The following is a 19,087-nucleotide window of genomic DNA, read 5'->3' on the forward strand; positions in this document are numbered from 1 at the left end:
TTTTCACATATATATTAAATGATATTTTCAGTTGCAGACTTTGTTTTCAGATTCAGACCTTTTTTTTTTAAATTACTTTTGTAATTTAAAATCTTTCAGAACTTTTGTTCTACTTTGAGATTTTTTTCTTTCTTTTTTTTATGTCATATTTTTTCAGTTTCAGATTTTTGGCCATTATCTATGAAATAGTGGGCAGAAATAAGATATAGAAGTAATATTCTAAATATTCTTTATTCTTGAAATTTATTTTTTTTCTAGAAAAAAAAAGACCAACAATTTAGTTGATTTTTAAGCATTTGTTTTATATTATACTACATCAAAAATAAAAATAAAAACAAACAAAAAAAAACTACCTACAATTAATTTAATTACAATTTTGCTGACTGACAGATTCAAGAATATCTTAATGTGGGCTTACTTTGTTAGGAACACAGTATTTGTAATAACCTCCACCGCTTTCAGGTAAAAAAGGAAAACAAAAAGAAGTTTACCTGGGTGTATTTTCAAAGTGAGTTACCTCTTTTTTATGTGTCTGTTATTACAAACCTAGACTTCCCATTGAAAACTCCAGGAAATCCCTTTCAACACCTGCTGAATAACAGTCCACCTCATTTTTGTAGCGTACATACTGATGTGAGCAGCATCCAGTCATATAAAACTCGTGGAAGCTTTCTATTTGCTCAGTGTTCTCCTTCGTTGCTTGGTAACCACGCAGAGAGGCATTTCAGGAATTGTAGTTAAAAGAAACGTCGTATACGTTCTACTGATAACGAAGAGCTGGGGCACGAAACTACACATCCCAGAATGCACCTATTGAGGAAGTACCCTCCCCTTTTGAGCACATGACCGTTGGTACTCCATTGAGCCACAACAACGGGAGCATTTGTAGTGTTGTCCGGCTAGTTTTTTTTAGCCTAGCTAGAGTTGTTCTGCCGTTGGTTGGGTATAGTTATTTTTAAAATGAAGCTGCAGTGTTTAGTCGTGGCCCTTTGTTTCTCTGTGGGTGTAATGGCCGGGAAATACTCCCGTGAAGTAAACGAGCCCAAACCGAGCGGCGGTGATGAGCAGACGGTGGAGTTCAGGATAGCCAAGCTGAACCAGGTGTGGGAGAAGGCTAAAAGGGTACGTACAGTGAGACAAACTGTTACCTGTACTGTTAACGTGAAGCTGTAGCTAACACCAAGACCATATAACACAATTAATGTTAGCTTGTCGGTCTTTAAAATGAAGAAAGTAAAGTCAGCTAACGTTAACGTTACATTGTCCATACAGCAGCTACGTTGCTGTAGTTTTGTCAGTACAGTTGAAATATTCAGTAACGGTTTAATTAGATAAGCAGGAGATGATGCACACCTGTGCACAAATTCAGGTGTGCGAGTGGTTAAAGGGGTATCGTGATGGTAATGGAGGGCTGTTGGGAAAATGTATGTGTGTGTATGTATGTATGTAGTCATGATACTGGACTTTCTAACTTTGATACAATACCTTAAAATATCAATATTCGACGTCATTTTTGATTCCAAAGGATAAAAAATGACATTGAGGACATACAATTAATTTTTTTTATTAAGAGACAGATATAACAAGACTTTACCACAATTGTAGGCCTTTTTCACAGCAAACATTTAGAGTGGTCATTGTGTGAAAAGCACAGGTGAAACTGATGACACTGACGAAGGCTCACTTCCAGTCAGCTATTCTAGTGATTCAGCTGGTGTCTCTCAAAGTCAAGGATCCTTCCTTGGTAGGATGAGTCCTTCCAAGGAAGAATCCTACAGAGGTAAGGCAAGAGTCCCTCACAGCATTTGGTGAACACACATTTGAACAGGCTAACGAGTGTCCCCAGGTGTGCGTCATTAACCCTCAGCAGACTGAGGGGCTTTCAGGGTACTGTGATGATTTGGCACTCTTTAATGTTGTTGTACAATTTGAACGAATGTAAGCAGTATTTTCAGTCACATGACCTTTGGGGAGAACATATTTCTGGATTGTACTTAAAAAAACAAACAGGTAGGCCAATTGAAACTTTTCTGTCACTCTTGTAAATGATTAATTTTGAAAACTTTTGTTTTATCTTAATCACAGTATTTTAAAAATCTCATTATTTGGCAGTGGACACATTGGAAACCGTAAATTATTAGGTTTCTATCAGTATTTTTTTTTTTATAATTCTATGATATAAACTGGGGGAGATATCAATCCAAATAAATGACCACAAAGAATTGTGGTTACTTTAAAATTCTCTGAATGAGGGACTCTGTCCTTGGTAGAATTTGAAGCATCCTTGACATTGGAAAAGTCCTTCGGCAGAATTTGATGATGAAGCATCCGTCAAATTCAGCCATTCAAAGATCCTTCCTTGACTTTGAGAAACACCCAGTGTTTACAATACTAAGGCCTCTCCTAAGGTGAATGCAGCCATCATTCCTGTGCTTTATTACTTTGACAGGTCAAAATATCTGCAGTGGAAAAGGGTCTACGATGACATCCACAGCCACAGTGGCATGTGGACAAAAAGGTTAATTTCCAATTCTGGTTAGTAGCAGAGAACAGCAGAATGACTGTAGTAAACTTTAATAATAAGAGAGAGCAAGAACGCATGGCTGGTACTAGTGTAGCCTATTAATACTGTGGACACTAAGTATTGAAGATGTGTAAAGAGGCGGGGACAACAGCTATCTACACCAATCACAGCCTCAGGGCGACTGCCATACAGAAGCTGTCAGATGCGGGTCTTGAAGCTAGGGAGATCATGACAGTGAGTGGGCACAGGTATGATGTTTTAACGTAGCCTATGTGTAAAGTTAGTCTTCTAATTAGGAGTCGGGCCCTAAAATATACCTTTTGTCTTGCACGTCTGAGAGCTTGTTAAAAATACTGGAAGCCATCCATGGAGAGCAGAAAACGATGGAGCAACATACTGTCAGCTCAGAAGGCAGAGTCGGCTGTGCCAGTGAAGCGACAGTCCACCATGCAGTCACCAGAGACTTATTTCACCGGCTGCACAATTAATGGAAATGTGCAGATAAATGTGTATGAAGAGTAAGTGCCTGGCGCACCATGTCTGCGTTACATAGCAACGGTGACAGCGGAGTCCTGAGGGAACTATTTTTGTTGGGGGAAGACAAAATAAAATGCTTAAATTATCTATTTTGTCCTCATTTTTCAACATTTCTTAATCAGCCTTGCTTATTTAACTGTTGAACTGTTGTATAAAATCAATATCACACTCGAGCTCGTAATGTTATACTCGTATATCGTCACAGCTGTGATTTGGTCATAGGCACGAGGCCGCAGCGGTTTTTTCGGACCTAATTGTATTGCAGAGTTTTGCACAGCGGCGACCGGATATTTGCTCTCAAACCACAAAAAAATGTGATGGCACAACAGTCTCCTTCAGTACATTATTTTATGCTTTCTTTTGATTTTCACATTGGCTAGTCATCCTGTTTAATTTGTCTTCTGATTAAATCGGAACCGTTGAAACAAGTTGTAGGAAGCCTCTGCAAGTAACTGGTTGCTGGCAGACACTCTGTGCTGCAATAAAATGGTTAATCAGCAGTGCCGTGCACTGTAGAGCCGATGCGCTGCTGGTTCTGCCAGCCTGAATAGAATATAATGTCTATAGCCTTACTTTTGTGCCTGGTTGTCCTCACTCCTCACCCTTCTCTGTCCTCAAAGTTTCCCCCTCCTTTTGTCTAACTAAAGCCCTGATGTCTCTTATTTTGGTTTTGATAGATGCAGCTGTCCCCTGTGCGACAGGCTGAACTGCACAGTGACCTGAAGATCCAAGAGAAAGATGAGCTGCAGTGGAAGAAGATGAAGGTGGAGGGACTGGATGAAAACGGGGAGAAAGAAGCCCAACTGCGACGTAACTTTAATGGTGAGACAGCTTTGTCCGCTTGTGCAGTCAGGGATAGGTTGAAATATGTCCTCACGTTGCTCTGAATTCACTATAGAGTCAGCTTGTCCTAAATATTCAGTGACCGACCTTGGCGATGTTGCTCTGTGCTGAAATGTTATGATTTTGACAAATAACTGTAATTGGGACATTGGCTCGAATTATGTTTACAGAAACCTTTTAGTAGCGCATAGGAAACATGGCATAAAATATTAAGTGGCTCCCACAGTGAAAATTGTATCATTAAGGATTTTTCTAGACACTTGATTTTGTCTGTTTCACCAACAAAACTTTACAAAGCTTTACATATAACTACATGACTGAATAAAGTAAAAAGCATTGGCCAAGTCTACTTTTTAGTAATCAGAATCTGTGTTATAAATGAGGAAGTGACTACATTTGCATGCACAAATTCTGTGTTTTGCCCTTATTCCAAAATAAGAAGATATTTCTACTAAGCTGTTTACATGGCCAATAAAAAAACTGAATCTCCCACTAATATTCCAGCTGTGCATACACCGAGTAACGTTCCCTTACATGATGTTTATCATGTCAAAATATGGAAAATTGAAACAGCAGGAGCTGCATTTGTCATTTTGCTTCTTTGCATTCAAAAATGATTTTTTTTAAAAAAAAAAAAGGTTTCCTACCAGTGTAGAGCTGCACGATTTGGTAAAAATGTGCGATTGCGATTATGGTGGACAATATCGCGATTGCGATTACAATATAATTACAATAAAATGTAATAAATAAATGGTATCATGAGTCTTTTTGCTTGATTCAGTGTTTCCCCTACATTATATTAGGGGGGCACTGACCTGACATAGTTATTGTTATGGACAGACAGTGTGTCAATGACCATCAACAGACTGAGCACATCAAACACGCTGCTCACACAGCAGCGCAGCACGGAACTGTACACACAGCGGAGCGAGCGTGTGTTGTGTTCAGGCGTTGTCACAATAAATGACAAATTCCAGCGCCATAGCACAACACAGAAGCATGTCAAGTGGGCCGAACCCGAGCAAAATTGCTAAATTTTTCATTTGTTATGGAGTCCATGATTTCCCTGTGACACTTACAAATGTTTGCTTAACTGTGCTTGGATGTTGTTTTATGAGGCTCTGGTGGCTTTCAGTTGTCTCTTTGTCTTTAACGTTACACTGCTCGGCTTTCTCTCGCATGCACTCTTCCTACTTTTCCCTGTGCTGTGCTGTCTAAAGTGTTGATAGGCTATAGATTGGTCGTGTTGCCGCGGGACGTGGCGACTTTAACTTTTACACTTACACAGCACGTCTTTCTGTTCAGCCTCGCCGTACTTGAATCCAAAGTATCGCCATGTAACAGACGTTTTTTTCGCCACCAACTCAGGCTGTTCATGGTCGAGCTCTTGCTCTTCTTCAGCGTCTGTGTTGGTCACTGCTGCACGCCGGCTGCACGCTCCAGGATAGCTTGTGTTCGTGATGTCAACAAACTCCACACACTACAGGAGAGGCAGTCACGTTCACAGGCACACAGGATAACATTTATTTAGCCTACATTAAATCGCAAATCGCAGCCTTTTAAGCAGTTATGTAATCGCACAGCCTGACATCGCGATTGCGATCAGATTAATCGTGCGGCACTATACCAATGGCAGACTTGTGAGCTTCACTTTTGGGCATGCATCTCTACCCAAGCCATGGTTTATGTAAAACGTATCCATGACAACACAGAGCTGAACGTAAACAGGAAAGAGGTCATGTGTCACAAATTGTGGTGAAAATCCCAATTGTGAGCATATCCCAAATGAGCTGTATACATGCCCATAGAATGCTCTTAAAACTCTAATAATACTAGTCTACCCACGTCTTAATCGAAAAATGCTACCTTGGGAAAAACGCCTAATTCGGAATATTGAAATGCAATATGTCGTTCACATGACCCGTATCAAATTCAGAATATTGTCATATTGGGAATAATAGTGGAATATTAGTGTGCATGTAAACATAGTCAGTGATGCTGATGTCTCCCTTATAAAAGCAGCATTAATAACCTCATACTCGGAGGCTTCAGTGTGTCTGTGGGCAAATAGCACCTTCCTGACAGATTAAAGGGTAAGACGTAGATTCTGTCAAGTGTGAAACTCTTAGGTGTTGCCATTTGAAGCTGGAGGTTTACAGAGATCCACTGAGTCGGCAGGTTGGGGTGACTTTTATCTTCGTCAAAGCCGGTCAAAAGTTTGGACACATTTTTCCATTCAAGTAAATGGCAAAAGGCGTCCAAACTTTTGACTGGTACTGTAGGTACTAATAGAGCACATATATTTTTAGAGTTTATGGTTGCCACTGGGCATTTCATAGTAAAGGGTAAATTATGCCTGAACTTTTTGGGATCACATATAAAGGAATACAAAGTTCTGGGCGTGATAGTTAATGTAATAAACTCTACCCTTTGGCAGAGTTTATACAAAGTCAAAGCAGTGTGTATTGTGTTACTTGGCATTGCATCAGCATAGAAGCAGTGCCTGAAATGGAGTACTGGCAAATTTTTGTCTACATTAAGTACTCTTGCTTCAAAGTTCGTACCGCCTCCCAAGTGTGTGAGTCTAGGTACTTACTGCACTCCTTAACACCCATGTAACTGTGTCCCTGTGTTAACACATAGCTAGCTTAATGCTGAGAAAACGGTGCTAAGGATGTCGTTAAAATGGATAAAAAAAAAAAAGCCAAAAGAATGGGGGGTAAAAAAAAAACAGAGGACCAGGTAGATACTTAAGCATCTGCCACGGTTCCTTTCTTAATGCTGTTGCTGTTGTAGCTGCATAGTTAGTAGCTAGTTGCGGTGCAAATGATTCAGAGGCTGTCAGCACTAGTTGCAGCACCAACACTGAGCCTTCTCCCTCAGCAGCCAACTACTGTGGCGGTAGTAACGTTGTGCACCTGGCTGCTCCTGGACAAAGGACCAAATTGACCATTTCTACAAGGCAGATGACTTGCTAAATGTGAAAAACAAGTAAATGAGGTAAAATCTTTGGGAGTACACAGTTGGTTTTGTTGTAGAATATATGCAATATTATATTTGTGTACAATTTGATTTGTATCAATACTGATGGAAGGTTTTATTAACCAAATATACATTTATTTACAACTTGTGGAAATATATAATGTATGTGATGTGGGCCTGAACATTTGAAGTGGGATATATTACCAAAATATGCACATAAATGAAAATATACCCAAGACACATGCAGTGCTCTTGTCATGTAACTGCTGAATTAAGATACTGGCACCTTTTTGGTTCAATTCAGGCACTGCCAAGAATAAATATAATATGTATAACATCCCCATCAAGGCTTGACTGTTGCCAGCATCTTTTGACAAAATCTCCTTTTGAATTTAAGACTGTAGGTGTGTCCATACTACACACTGAAAACGTGCACAAATCAATATATGCAGTGTTGGCACCTCAATTAACAATGTGAAAGACATGAGTGGACATGTGAAATGCAGGCCAAAAAAAGTATGTATTGATTTGATTATAGAGCTCATTAGAGACTGAAACACCCCACAATCCTTTGCACCTAGTGATTGCACCTAGCTCATTTTGTAAATACTGTGATGGGAATGAAGCAGGAACAGCACCAAGCACCACCATTTCACACGTCTTTACATTTTTTAGCAATTATAAGATAACATAATCACAAGTGTGGAGCTGGTCTCTCAGTATGTGAGGGGATCTTCACCTCAGTATCTGCTGGCAATGACCCAGCCATACACACCACTCTGTTGGTCATTCTGCCACAAGCAGCCGGTGGACACTTTCCGCCCTTTAGCACCTCGGGGAGCACTCCATCCGCTCTGGACATTTTCCCTTCTCTTTCCATACTCCCCAGTGGTGCATTGACCTTCCAGCTTAAGGCAAAGCAGCAGAATCACTCTCTGTTCCTCTGGAGCTAAATATAAATCTTAAAGGAGGACCTCAAGTCCCTTTCTCCCCGCTGAATCAAGTCCTTCTCCTCGAGTCCCTCTAATTGGGCTCAGAAACCATTTCTTTTTCTCCTTATGTTTCTTGTCATAGCACATCCTCTGTACTCTCAGTTTGATATGCTAGAGACATATCCTGACACCTTTCTTGTTGTAAATTGGTTGATCAGGGAACATAAGCTTATTTTACTGCTTGTACTCATTGCACTCTGGTCAAAAGCCTCAACTGAGCCCATAAAATATAAAGTATACGAGCCCTACAGTACTGCAGAGATAGTCGACAAGCTCGCCATCCTGTTTATGAGGATTTTAAACTACCCCCCTACATGCAGACACTCTCCTAATGAAGGATCTGTTGTTAATATGTGACAGTGATGGGCTACCAGCAGGTTGAGATGGTGCTGATTCAGCGGATGTAATAACAGTTTACTAGAGCAGAATAATGAGGGCAGAGATTCTTCACAGCAAAGTCCACTTAGTGTTGTTATGTAGCTGTCTGAAATTTTGAGAGAGGAAGACACTGTTAATATATCATGCTGCTCAGGTTCTTTTGCATATACCTGAAAATATCCAGCAAATTAGTTACAGAAATCTCAAAACATGTGGCAACATCAAAACGTATCTGTCATGGAAAAAAGTCTGTTTGTGTCCTGGCAGTTTTTGGATGCATTTAAAATCTCTTCATTTGTTCTCCTCGTTTGTTCCGGCTTCCTGCCAAGTTTGGGTTGAATAAGTCGATCTGTTAAGTGAGCAAGTGGGAGGGTAAATGAGCATTTTCCTCTTGTCTCGCTCTCATCTTTAAAGGTTTTACAGGTTAAGAGCAGCACGGAATAGAGCACTTGGATATCTCCCACTCGGTGTCAAGAAATAAAGTGAAGCTAGTTTCTTTTGATAAGCTCTCGTTACATTCCCAGACTTTAAAACGTTGTTTCTTGGCCTGCTCAGCATATTTACAGCAGCTGAATCATTAGAGATGCTTCTCCTTTTTAAACTGTGTGGTAACTTAGGAATTAATGAGTTGCTGTCAAGGGTTGTGAGCCCGTGGATAATTTTTGATGTGAAATGTTATAGTCTTTCTTAAATGATGAATAGTGTCTTAGTCAAATTATATTCTCTTGGGTGTCTAACAGTTTCCTCCCATGACAGCCTCAGTTGTTACTCCTTACAGGCTCATGTCAGGATCAGTTATCACAACTGTTTTTAGCTCTTTAGTAAAAACTCTGTTGTGTTATGTAGTGATCCTGGCCAAGTATGGAATGGATGGGAAAAGAGACACTCGACCACTGGAGAGCAACTCCCTGAAGGACCATGATGCCAAAGAGGGAGACATGTTTGATGATCCCAGGCTGGACAAACTATGGAACAAGGTGTGTATGTGTGCAAAGGAGAAGGAAAGAGAAATATCAAAATATGTTTTGCATATGGTGGCTCGATTTTATGCCCCCTATTTTTTTGTAGTGGCATTGTACAACCTTTATGGCTCCCTGCTTCTGCTGGTGGATCGAAATCTACCAATAGAATAGGCACATGACCCTCAAATCAGTTACAAGAGAACTGTAAAGCATCTGGTGCTCCTGATCTTTTTAATGGGAAACTGAGTGACAGGGTTACAATAGACTCACAAGTCAGTCTTTAGACGCTTTGCTTAACTAAAGACTGATGACTTTCTCCCTGATTTTGTGTTTAGATGGGCGGATACAATTTCAGAGTTTAAAAAAAACTCCCTATGTTGCAGAACCAATAGTAAATCCGCAGGGCGGTCCTTCGGTGGCTCGCTGAACTCTTGTGCTCATAAACATAGTCCGACTGCGTTAAAAGTTTTACACAAAGTCGCTGTAAGTCCTTCATTTCCACAATCTTGTGGACTGAGCACACGTTTGATAAAACGGAGTTAAATCTCTCGGCATCCATTTTCAAGCTCTCTGTGTGTTTGTTTCCTTGCGGACGAGAAAGGGGGAGCGCATATTTCTGTGAGGGCGTGTCCTTTTCAAAAATGCAAGAGGCGTTGCTTTGTTGCTGGCCGTTTTCTCCGGTGTGTTAAACACACTTTAGAAAGGAGTGTCCCCAGACTATCAGAAGGCGGAGATCTCTGATTGTCTGGTGGTGAGACTAGGGTTACAAGGGTCTTCTCACTTAGCAGCACCAGTGGTGTTTTTAATGCAGCTTTCACATTTGACACAATTACTGCGCTCTTGTGCCTTAAAAAAAACAAAACACACACACACACACACACACACACACACACACACACACACACACACACACACATATATATACATTATTTTCAAAAGATTGTCCTTTGGCAACTTGTGACAGGAAGTGTGCAGCTCGTTAGGGAAAGAAAATAATGATATGTTTTACTGTAGTTGTATCAAAATTTCCTAAATTACACAGTTAAAGTCTGAAATTGCTTAAAGGTCCAGTGTGTAGGATTTTGGTGCAATACACTGGCAGAAATTGTTTTTAATAGAATAAGTATGTCTTCTTAGTCTATAACAGGGGTCTGCAACCTTTGCCATTAAAAGAGCCATTTTTGACCAAAAATAATTTGAAAAAATCTGTGTGGAGCCGCAAAACATGTTTGAGCCTTATAATCAAGGTAAAGCCTATTAAGTCTAAATTAGCGTATACTTATGGTCTAAATAAGCATTCATTAATATGTTTTACCACAAGGTGGACACTGTGCAGGGCACTATTAATAATTATCTGGTACTTAAATTTTGCAGAGCTGGCAGTGAGAGCAAACAAATCTGTCCATACACTACTACATTCTCTATTTTATTCAATGTACTTTTTTGGATTTGGCATCCATAGCTAACCAGCCACTGCTATCGAGGTTCAACAACATTTGGATTCATAGAAGGAATTTCCATAGACTTCTTTTCTCAAGGGCTCAAGGAGCCACTGGACAGGGGCTAAAGAGCCACATGTGGCTCCGGAGCCACAGGTTGCCTACCCCTGGTCTATAATCACCTGAAAATAAGAATCGCTGTGTTTTCATTACCTTAGAAAGAGCCATTTATATCTACATAGGGAGTGGATCCTCTTCCACAGAGATTGCCTTGTTACACTGCCATGTTTCTACAGTAGCCCAGAACTGACCAACACTGGCTTTAGATAAGGATACTGTAGTTATTAGCCCCTTCTTGACGAGCAGCAATGGAAAACCACTTTTTTTTTCCCAAGGTGAAACAGCTTTATTCAGTGTTTTCACCGGTTTAAATCACCGGGTCCATTTGCTTTGGAGAGGAGGAGACCTTTGCGGATAATTCAGCTCGAGTTAAAAACCTCCTAAACGTCAGGATCTTAAGTTATCAGAGAAAAAAGGTGAGCAAACACAGAAGGTGCTGGGCTAGCTGCCTAACTGGGAGTTCATGCTTAGCATATGGGGAAAATTTCAGCTTCAATCTCTGCACTTTTTGCAGCTGCAAACAGTACAATTTTAAAAGTGGAAATAGATAACTTTTTAACTTTTGCCCTCCTACTCGTCCTAAGTAGTATATTACAGTTGCCGCTATTGTTGCAAAGATAACTGGAGTTTCCATTTTCCTCAGAGCCAAGAAACTACCAACAACACAGGACACACTGCATTGTGTTTTCCACAGCTACTGCAGTTGTTCCACTTTATGCCATTTCTGCTATTGAGGACAGTAACTGCAAAGAACTTACTGATACTCTTAGCTACCAAGGAAACAAAAATACTATCCTCTTCCTGTTTTGGTTGTGCACTGGTTGACACACTTTCTTTGTGCCATAAATCCATCTTTCATTTCACAGGAGATTGTACCGTGTGGCAGACAAAATTGCAGAGTGAAAGTGAGGCAATCTCAACACAGATGGTGTCATAATTTTACAGCCATTACACTGTGCAAGTGACATTCACTTCATAATAATAAGTTAAAGTAGAAACTTGTTCCGCTTTTAAAGTTCTGATGATACATATTTTAAGATTTCCCATATGCAATATATTCAGTATGTTCTTTGTAAAATGGCCCTCATGTGTCTGGCAGTCCATTGAGTTGATGGATTTTCAAATGTGTCTATTATAGACGTTGATGTATTTCATGCCACCTAAACCTTCTTGTGTGAATAAATTGAACCGTACCTATTTTTTACACCAGTATCTGTCATTCTTGTGCCATCAAAGTATGTCCGTTCCTCTCCTGCTGCTTTTGAGACTAACTCCTTTCTGCCTCCGATGACTGTTCCTCCGCCAGGCCAAGAGCTCAGGGAAGTTCTCCAGCGAGGAGTTGTCGAGTCTGAAGAGGGAGTTCCAGCATCACAAGGATAAGATCCACGAGTACAACATCCTCATGGATACTGTCAGCAGGACTGAGGGTGAGCTGCGTGAATCACTCCCTTTGCTCTGCAGCTGAGCAGAGGTGTCACACCACCTCCGCTTAGTTATATCAGTATATTATGAGGCCAAGTTTATGAGCCTTTAAGCCCTGTCCTACTCTTTACTATTCACCACTATCTGTGTTTGTATACAAGCATACATATGGTTCTGATCCCAGCTTTGCTCCTAAACCAGAATAACTTTTAAGTTTACATGTTTAAATAAAGCCTGGAGAATTTTGCTCAGAAATAAGGCCAGATTTATGTTTTCTAGCTGTCAGCACTGTTTCCAAAGTAAATGCAAAAATAAACACCTTCTCGCCCTCTTACAGCCTCTTTTGGCTGATAGCAGTTCCTCTGTTGTCGCTCAGGTCAGTCATCCAAAAACCAGTCCTGAGTCTGAAGTACTCTCTGTCTGTTTGTTCAGTCTTGTGGTCATGTATGTAGGTGGAAGGTAGACTGCACATGCTGCCACCCACCGCTCAGCGCTCTATCAGTGCTTGTCACATCACATCAAGCTGTGAGTTTTAAGCCGAGCTGACAGGCCCCACTGTGTTTGAGATAGACACAAGGAGGACAGGCATGTCTCATTCGGACGCCACTGACACTTTGCAGCTGTTTCGTGCCAGAACTTTGCTGCTAGCACTCCACGGCGTTACGTTTTTGGCGAACCAGCCAGGGGTGTTTTTCTGCTTGTCTGATGCGTTTAAACATTGAGCGAATCACATGTTGCCTTGAGGGGAGTATCCATGTACCTCCACAACTCCCCCACCTCCATCCACGCACACTTTTATTGCCTCTCACAGTCTTCATTTCACCTTTTTTTTTTCTTTTTTTTGGATCCAAATGTCAAGCGTTGTCCAGCTGGCCTCACTCCACTTTTTAATTCCTCACCTTTTCCTCGGCTGAGACAGGTAGGTATTTCATAAAAACATGGTGGTAATACCAGCAGGATGATGATCATAGGTTTCTCGAGCTTCCTATGGAAAAATAAATGTGATATATGAAGAAAAAGCCAGTCCTGCAACACGTTATATTTTATAGCTACTACTAAACTCTCCTTATTAAATGCTGTTTTTCTTTGTCTCTTTTATTGTTTTAATTTCCTCCTTCTTCCCTTTTTCCCTCTGTGCTATTATTATTCTTCGTGGTGTCTTCTTTCATACCTCCTTCATTTCCTCTTCCACTCCTCTCCCCTCTCTTTCATTTAAACCACCCACCCAACTCGACTCCTAACCTGCCCCATCACCTCCTCTCCTCCTTGTCTTTCCCTTCGCCTGTTCGCCAAAACAGAAATACACAAGAATGTGATCTCCCCCCTGGAGGGTGACGCCAAAGAGCATGTGCTGCATCAGAAGCACACAGACCTGAAGCAGAAAATGAGAGACCTCAACCAGGGCTTTGAGCGCCTCCGTAAGCTCAGCCACGAGGGCTTCACTGAAGACAGCGGTAAGAGAGAAAACACACACACACACACACACACACACACACACACAGCTTGTCTCTTTGTGCATCGCAGTTTCACTCTGCGTTTATCTCATCAGCTTAATCACTGGGATTTGTAATAATAATAACACACTCTGCCGTATCACAGTTGGCGAGCATTGCTCTGCTAACGACTTAACCTAAGTGTGTTGTGCTTTTAGTTTTTAGCCCACATGGCTGCATCCATCCAGTGATATCAGCCAGTTTGTCCTCGTGCTATTTAACTTGGAGAAAGCGTTCATTACTCTCTCATGATTTAATTTTCTTATAGTTCAGTCTTTTATCTCTCATAGTCTGCTGCCTTTGATGGAGTGTAGTTCAGACGTTGTGAGCAGTCTCAGTTGTGCAGGTTTCAGTGGGAGTCTGTTGAAGAGTTTATATGAAGTTGATGTACCTGCTGCTGATTCATACTGACTCCTTTTACTTCATCTCCTTTGATTCCCCTCCAGGTTGTTTCTCACTCAACCCTTCACTTCCTGCCTCCTCTCGCACAAAACAGTCTTAATCTCCTCCTTGCTGTTTTCTCCGTCTGGTTCTGTTATCCGTGCAGCTTCTGGTGCTTATGGAGGGAAGAGAAAACTGTGACTGCAGAGATGTGAATGCCAGCAGTTTTCTTCTCTTTCATATTGTGTATTAGGGCCGGGCATTATATTGATATTATATCAATACTGTGATGTGAGACTAGATGTTGTCTTCTCCTGGTTTTAGAGGCTGTATTACAGTAAAGTTATGTAACTTTCTGAACTCACCAGACTGCACTCAGGTAGTCATTATATCCACATTACTGATGATTATTCATGAAAAATCTCACTGTGTAAATATTTTGTGAAAGCACAACATCTAACAGTCAACTAAGGTTGTCGTTATAACCGCAATACTGCACTACTGACAAGCCAATCTTTCGGGATGGCAAGCAGCTGTACAGTCTCTGTTCATGGTTTTTCTTTTTCCATGGGAGCACCGCATATTTACTCTCTGCTACAAAGGCCAGCAGCAGGACGAGGGGCTGAATGTCTAATCTGCATCGAAAGCTGTGCGTTTGCTTCTTTTTTTCCAGTTGCAAGAGTTGAAAAATGTTTTACTTTGATTAAAACGCTGCAGCCCTTCATCACCGTCACTTTTTACCCAGTCATCCAATCATAGTGGAGGAGGGGCAGGACATACACTGTGGAGACCAAGGCTGTGTCCAAAATCATTCACTTATCACTACTCCCTACTCACCATATAGTGGACTATGCAGTGAGTGATTTTAGACACAGCCTAACTGTCACAAGGCTGAACAACAGCAGCAATGGAGGATAAAATAATACTGAATCCCAACGTGCTTCAGCCTTCCCATCATCCAGAGCAGGCTTGTGCTGACAGGTTTACTTGTCCAGATGTTCTGTATCGTGGAAACCAAAAGGTTTCATCTGAAAATCGCTGCGCCATTTATTTCACATAATTGTTCTTCTGTGTTCTGCATGTAAAAATGAACAAGTATCAATTTATATTCAAATTTCATCATCTTTGTCTTTTAAAAAGTGACAATATACCTGATGATAGCCAAACAATAAAGCTTATTTACAAAGCACTAAAAACAGGATGAATGAAGTTATTTGCAAAAACTACCAAAAATGGCGGTAATTCGGTAATACCCTGTGGTCAACCCAAAATTGTTGCAATGTTGATATCAAGGTCTTTGGTCAAAAACATTGTGAGATTTGACTTTTTCCAATTTACCCAGCCCCACTGTGTTTATACCAAACTACTGAGCATCTAGGCTTGTTGTGATTAAAACATCTACTGTGACTGCTCCTCTTCAAAGCTCCTTCCCTCTTGAGTTGGCAAGTATTGGTGTCTCCTTGGACTGTTTATCGCTTCATCTGTCTCTGTCCATTTTCCTCTTTAGAGTTTCGGGAGCCCCGTGTGATTGAGCTGTGGGAGGCTGCCAAGAGAGCCAACCTGAGCAAAGACGAGCTGGACTCTCTCAAGGTAGCTCTTACATTGCTTGTGACAGTCTTTTGGACACTTCCTCTGATTAGTTTCAAGATAAAACTTTTTGTTGTAGCAGAGTGCTGCAGTCTAACTTTTAGAAAACCTCTTGGAAACTTTTTAGTCAAGTGCTCTTTTTGTAACAGCTTTTTTAACTTTTGTAGTGTACTTGGTAGCAAAGTAGTACTTGTGTATGGTAAGCCATAAACCTTAAGTGCACACTATTCTGATCACATTTATGCATTACACATTTGAAATGCCCAAGTATTCCACTCTCCTTTCTCTCATTGTGCTCCTTTCACCCTTTGTCCCATGAGCAGAGAATCACAGTGAACAACTCAATTTAAATTTCCATTCTTTTAAAATGTATCTGGCTTCAAGATCAAAATGTGTCACAGAGAAACATTCAGCTAGAATTTTCTCTGTGACATTTCCTCTCGAGTCACTACTTGAGATGCATATCAGCTCCCTTGTGCAGCTGTGCATGTAATTGAAGGTGAACTGAACTTGCACCCCCCCGTGCTCACCGCCCTCCTTTTCTTGTTCACTTAGGAAGAGCTGCGTCACTTTGAGACCAAGGTAGAGAAGCACAGTCATTACCAGGAGCAGCTGGAGCTTTCCCACCAGAAGTTGCTACACGTGGAGTCTTTGGGAGACAAAGAGCACATCAAGAGGAACAAGGAAAAGTACAACACACTAGCTGAGAAGACCAGAGAGATGGGCTACAAGGTAAGGAGGGATATAAGGTTTGTGTGCTAGCTCTTGAGGCCCAGACTCACCAAATCAACTTCAGAGAGCTAGCAGCGATGAAGGCCCCCTGCTGTGTTGACTGACACCACCTGTGTCTTGGCCAGAAAGTTGCACATGCACACACTACAAAGACCACAGCCAACAGCCAACCAGCATGAACATTTTGCGCCTGTGTGAGAAGAAATAATTCTCTACACCAGCAGATGGTGGTTGTCTGTAATCATCATTCAAAAAGGGACACCGGTTAGTTAGCCAGTTAGCACATTAACAGCACAATCCAATGTTGAAAGAACACCGTGCACTAGGAAACATTTAAACAAACCATTAGGAAATATTGCTGCTGAAGACCTCAATGGCTAAAGAAAAATAATCTTAACTTATGTAACAAGTTTGTTTCAGTCTCACTCCCTCGACTTTAGCGTTCTGTTTACTTTTCTCACTTCTGTTTCTCCTCCCGTGTGCTGGGCTGAGCTGCAGATCAGAGTGATTTCATTCGACGACAGGCTTTGCATTTGCTGACGCCGATTCAACATGCTGAATTGGCCAAAAAAAAAGTTGACGAGGGGCAACAATGGGGAACACAGCACACTAACTTGGGCAAGAAACACTAACTGACGGCCCAACAGTGACCAATGGCCGACTGTCAGCTTAATGTAGGCCATCAATCAGTGTTGGCCGGTAGTGGGCGTTTGTGCCCCAAGTTTTTGCAGTGTGTCCTGCACCGTTGGCACTGGTCAGCCCTGGTCAGCCCTTGCCAGTGGATTTTCAGACAATTCAGCGTGTTGAATTGGCGTCTGAACCCATCAGTGAGAGAAGAGAAGTAAACAAAGCAAACAAAAGACTAAAGTCAGGACGGTGTGAGATAGAAACAAACCTCTTATATTTGAGCACTAGCACATGGTAAATATTCTTTGTTCTTTATACATCTGGTTGTGTTATTCATGTGCTAACGAGCTTTAAATCCGTCCTGTCGGTCTTCCGGTTTCCCTTTTTGAATGACACATACAGACTACCGCCACCTGCTGGTATGTAGAGTTTTTTTCAGTTATTTGCAGGTGAATGTAAACACTAGTTGGCCGCTGGCTGTAGTCTTTGCAGTGTGTTCAAGTGCAACTTTTTGGCCGAGACACAGGCGACACAACAGTCAGCCTTCATCCCCACCATTTCTTCGATGCCAGTTTGGTGTGTCTGTGCCTTGACTCCACATTCTGCCATCAAAGACCACAAAGCTACTGTCCAATAGCAGACTGCTCATCTGCTGTAGACAATAGTAATGTTGCCGAATGGGCAATGAATAAAAACATCGCTGTAGTGTTGAAAAAGTAGTTACAAAGAAACAGAGGACAAAGGTTTACAACACCTTGTACTGTTTGGTTGTAGAGGAGCAGAGTCTCTTACCTCTAGAGGTGCAACACAACTGACTAATTTTCCATGAATACCACATCCACAATGTGTTATGAGGGCATTCATAGTGAATCATAATTCTTTATGACTACACTGCACTATATCCACAGTTGTAAAACGCTGTACATGTGACTTGTAATGAATTACACAGGTGTCAAGTGTCTTATGGGTGCTCTTGACTAGTCATAAACTAGAGGCTGACTGATGGCTTATAATGCATCAAATACTTCTATATACCTATACACACCTCAACAATCATCTGTATAATAGTCCATGCAGTATCATGTTATGCGCTTTGTAAAGTGAAGCACATTGGTGCCTCTATAATAATATCTGCTTCATCATAATGTGTCATTGTTGGTGTTAAGTAAATTGTAATGCACGTCATGCATCTATGCTGCATCATAAGTTATTATTATGAAATGCCTACCACACAATAGAATACTTTGATAAGACTTAAATACTTTTGAAAGACTAAAGTCTGACACTCTCATGTCTAAAGGCAATATGTCATAAGTCAGTCATTAGTAGTTATAATGTATTATTAGCCTCATGAGCATCCATAACACACGTGACACTTACGATGGATTATAAGGCATAATGTTTTATGACTGTTGATAAAGTGCATCAGAAAGCATTAATAATAATTCACTGAATGCCCTCATAATGCATTATAGATGTGGTCTCCATAGAAAGTGTTACAGAAAAGAGACTTCATATTTCTACATATCATTGTAGTCATCAGGGGGAAAAATTCCTTTAACCAATGTATTAAAGATTATTAGGATTATTAGGAAGTGTGCATGTTAATTAGAGATAAATTCTCAAAAACAATAATTTGTGTTGTATCCAATGACAAGTCCATTAGTTTTCAAAGGTTGAATTTCAAACATGCTCCACATTGGCATTCCAGCAACTATTTCAAAGTATATTCTGATAGATAAATGTGCCACAGTTGTATTAACTTTGGGAATGTGACTGAATATGTTTAAAAGGAAATTTCAGTTTATTTCAACCTGTCTCCTATCGTCCTAAATTTGTTTCAAGTGACTAGTGACATAAAAGTAATAGTTAGCATGTTAGCCGTTAGCCTAGATACAGCCGTAGCGTCAGACCTGTTAAAACGTAAGTGAACGGGCAACCTTCAAGTGCAAAGTTAGTCCACTAAACAAGCTTTTTTTTTTTCCACAAAGACCGCCTCGTATCGTTAGGATAAATGTCAGAGAACATATAGAAAACGTCATGTAAACGTGTTGTCTTACCTTACGTG

General features: G+C 40.9%; 1 protein-coding gene across 1 annotated transcript in view; it reads left to right on the plus strand.

The window, feature by feature from the left end:
• Positions 1–842: 842 nt before the first annotated feature.
• Positions 843–19,087, plus strand: part of lrpap1 (low density lipoprotein receptor-related protein associated protein 1) — a 22,736-nt gene continuing 4,491 nt past the window's right edge. The window contains exons 1-7 of the mRNA XM_050044888.1: positions 843–1,122; positions 3,739–3,883; positions 9,103–9,233; positions 12,084–12,204; positions 13,498–13,653; positions 15,581–15,663; positions 16,216–16,392. Of these exons, the coding sequence (XP_049900845.1) occupies positions 961–1,122; positions 3,739–3,883; positions 9,103–9,233; positions 12,084–12,204; positions 13,498–13,653; positions 15,581–15,663; positions 16,216–16,392 (975 nt within the window). The 5' untranslated portion in view covers positions 843–960. The remainder of the gene's footprint in view (positions 1,123–3,738; positions 3,884–9,102; positions 9,234–12,083; positions 12,205–13,497; positions 13,654–15,580; positions 15,664–16,215; positions 16,393–19,087) is intronic.

Source organism: Epinephelus moara, chromosome 5, assembly GCF_006386435.1.
Source record: "Epinephelus moara isolate mb chromosome 5, YSFRI_EMoa_1.0, whole genome shotgun sequence".
NCBI lineage: Eukaryota > Metazoa > Chordata > Actinopteri > Perciformes > Serranidae > Epinephelus > Epinephelus moara.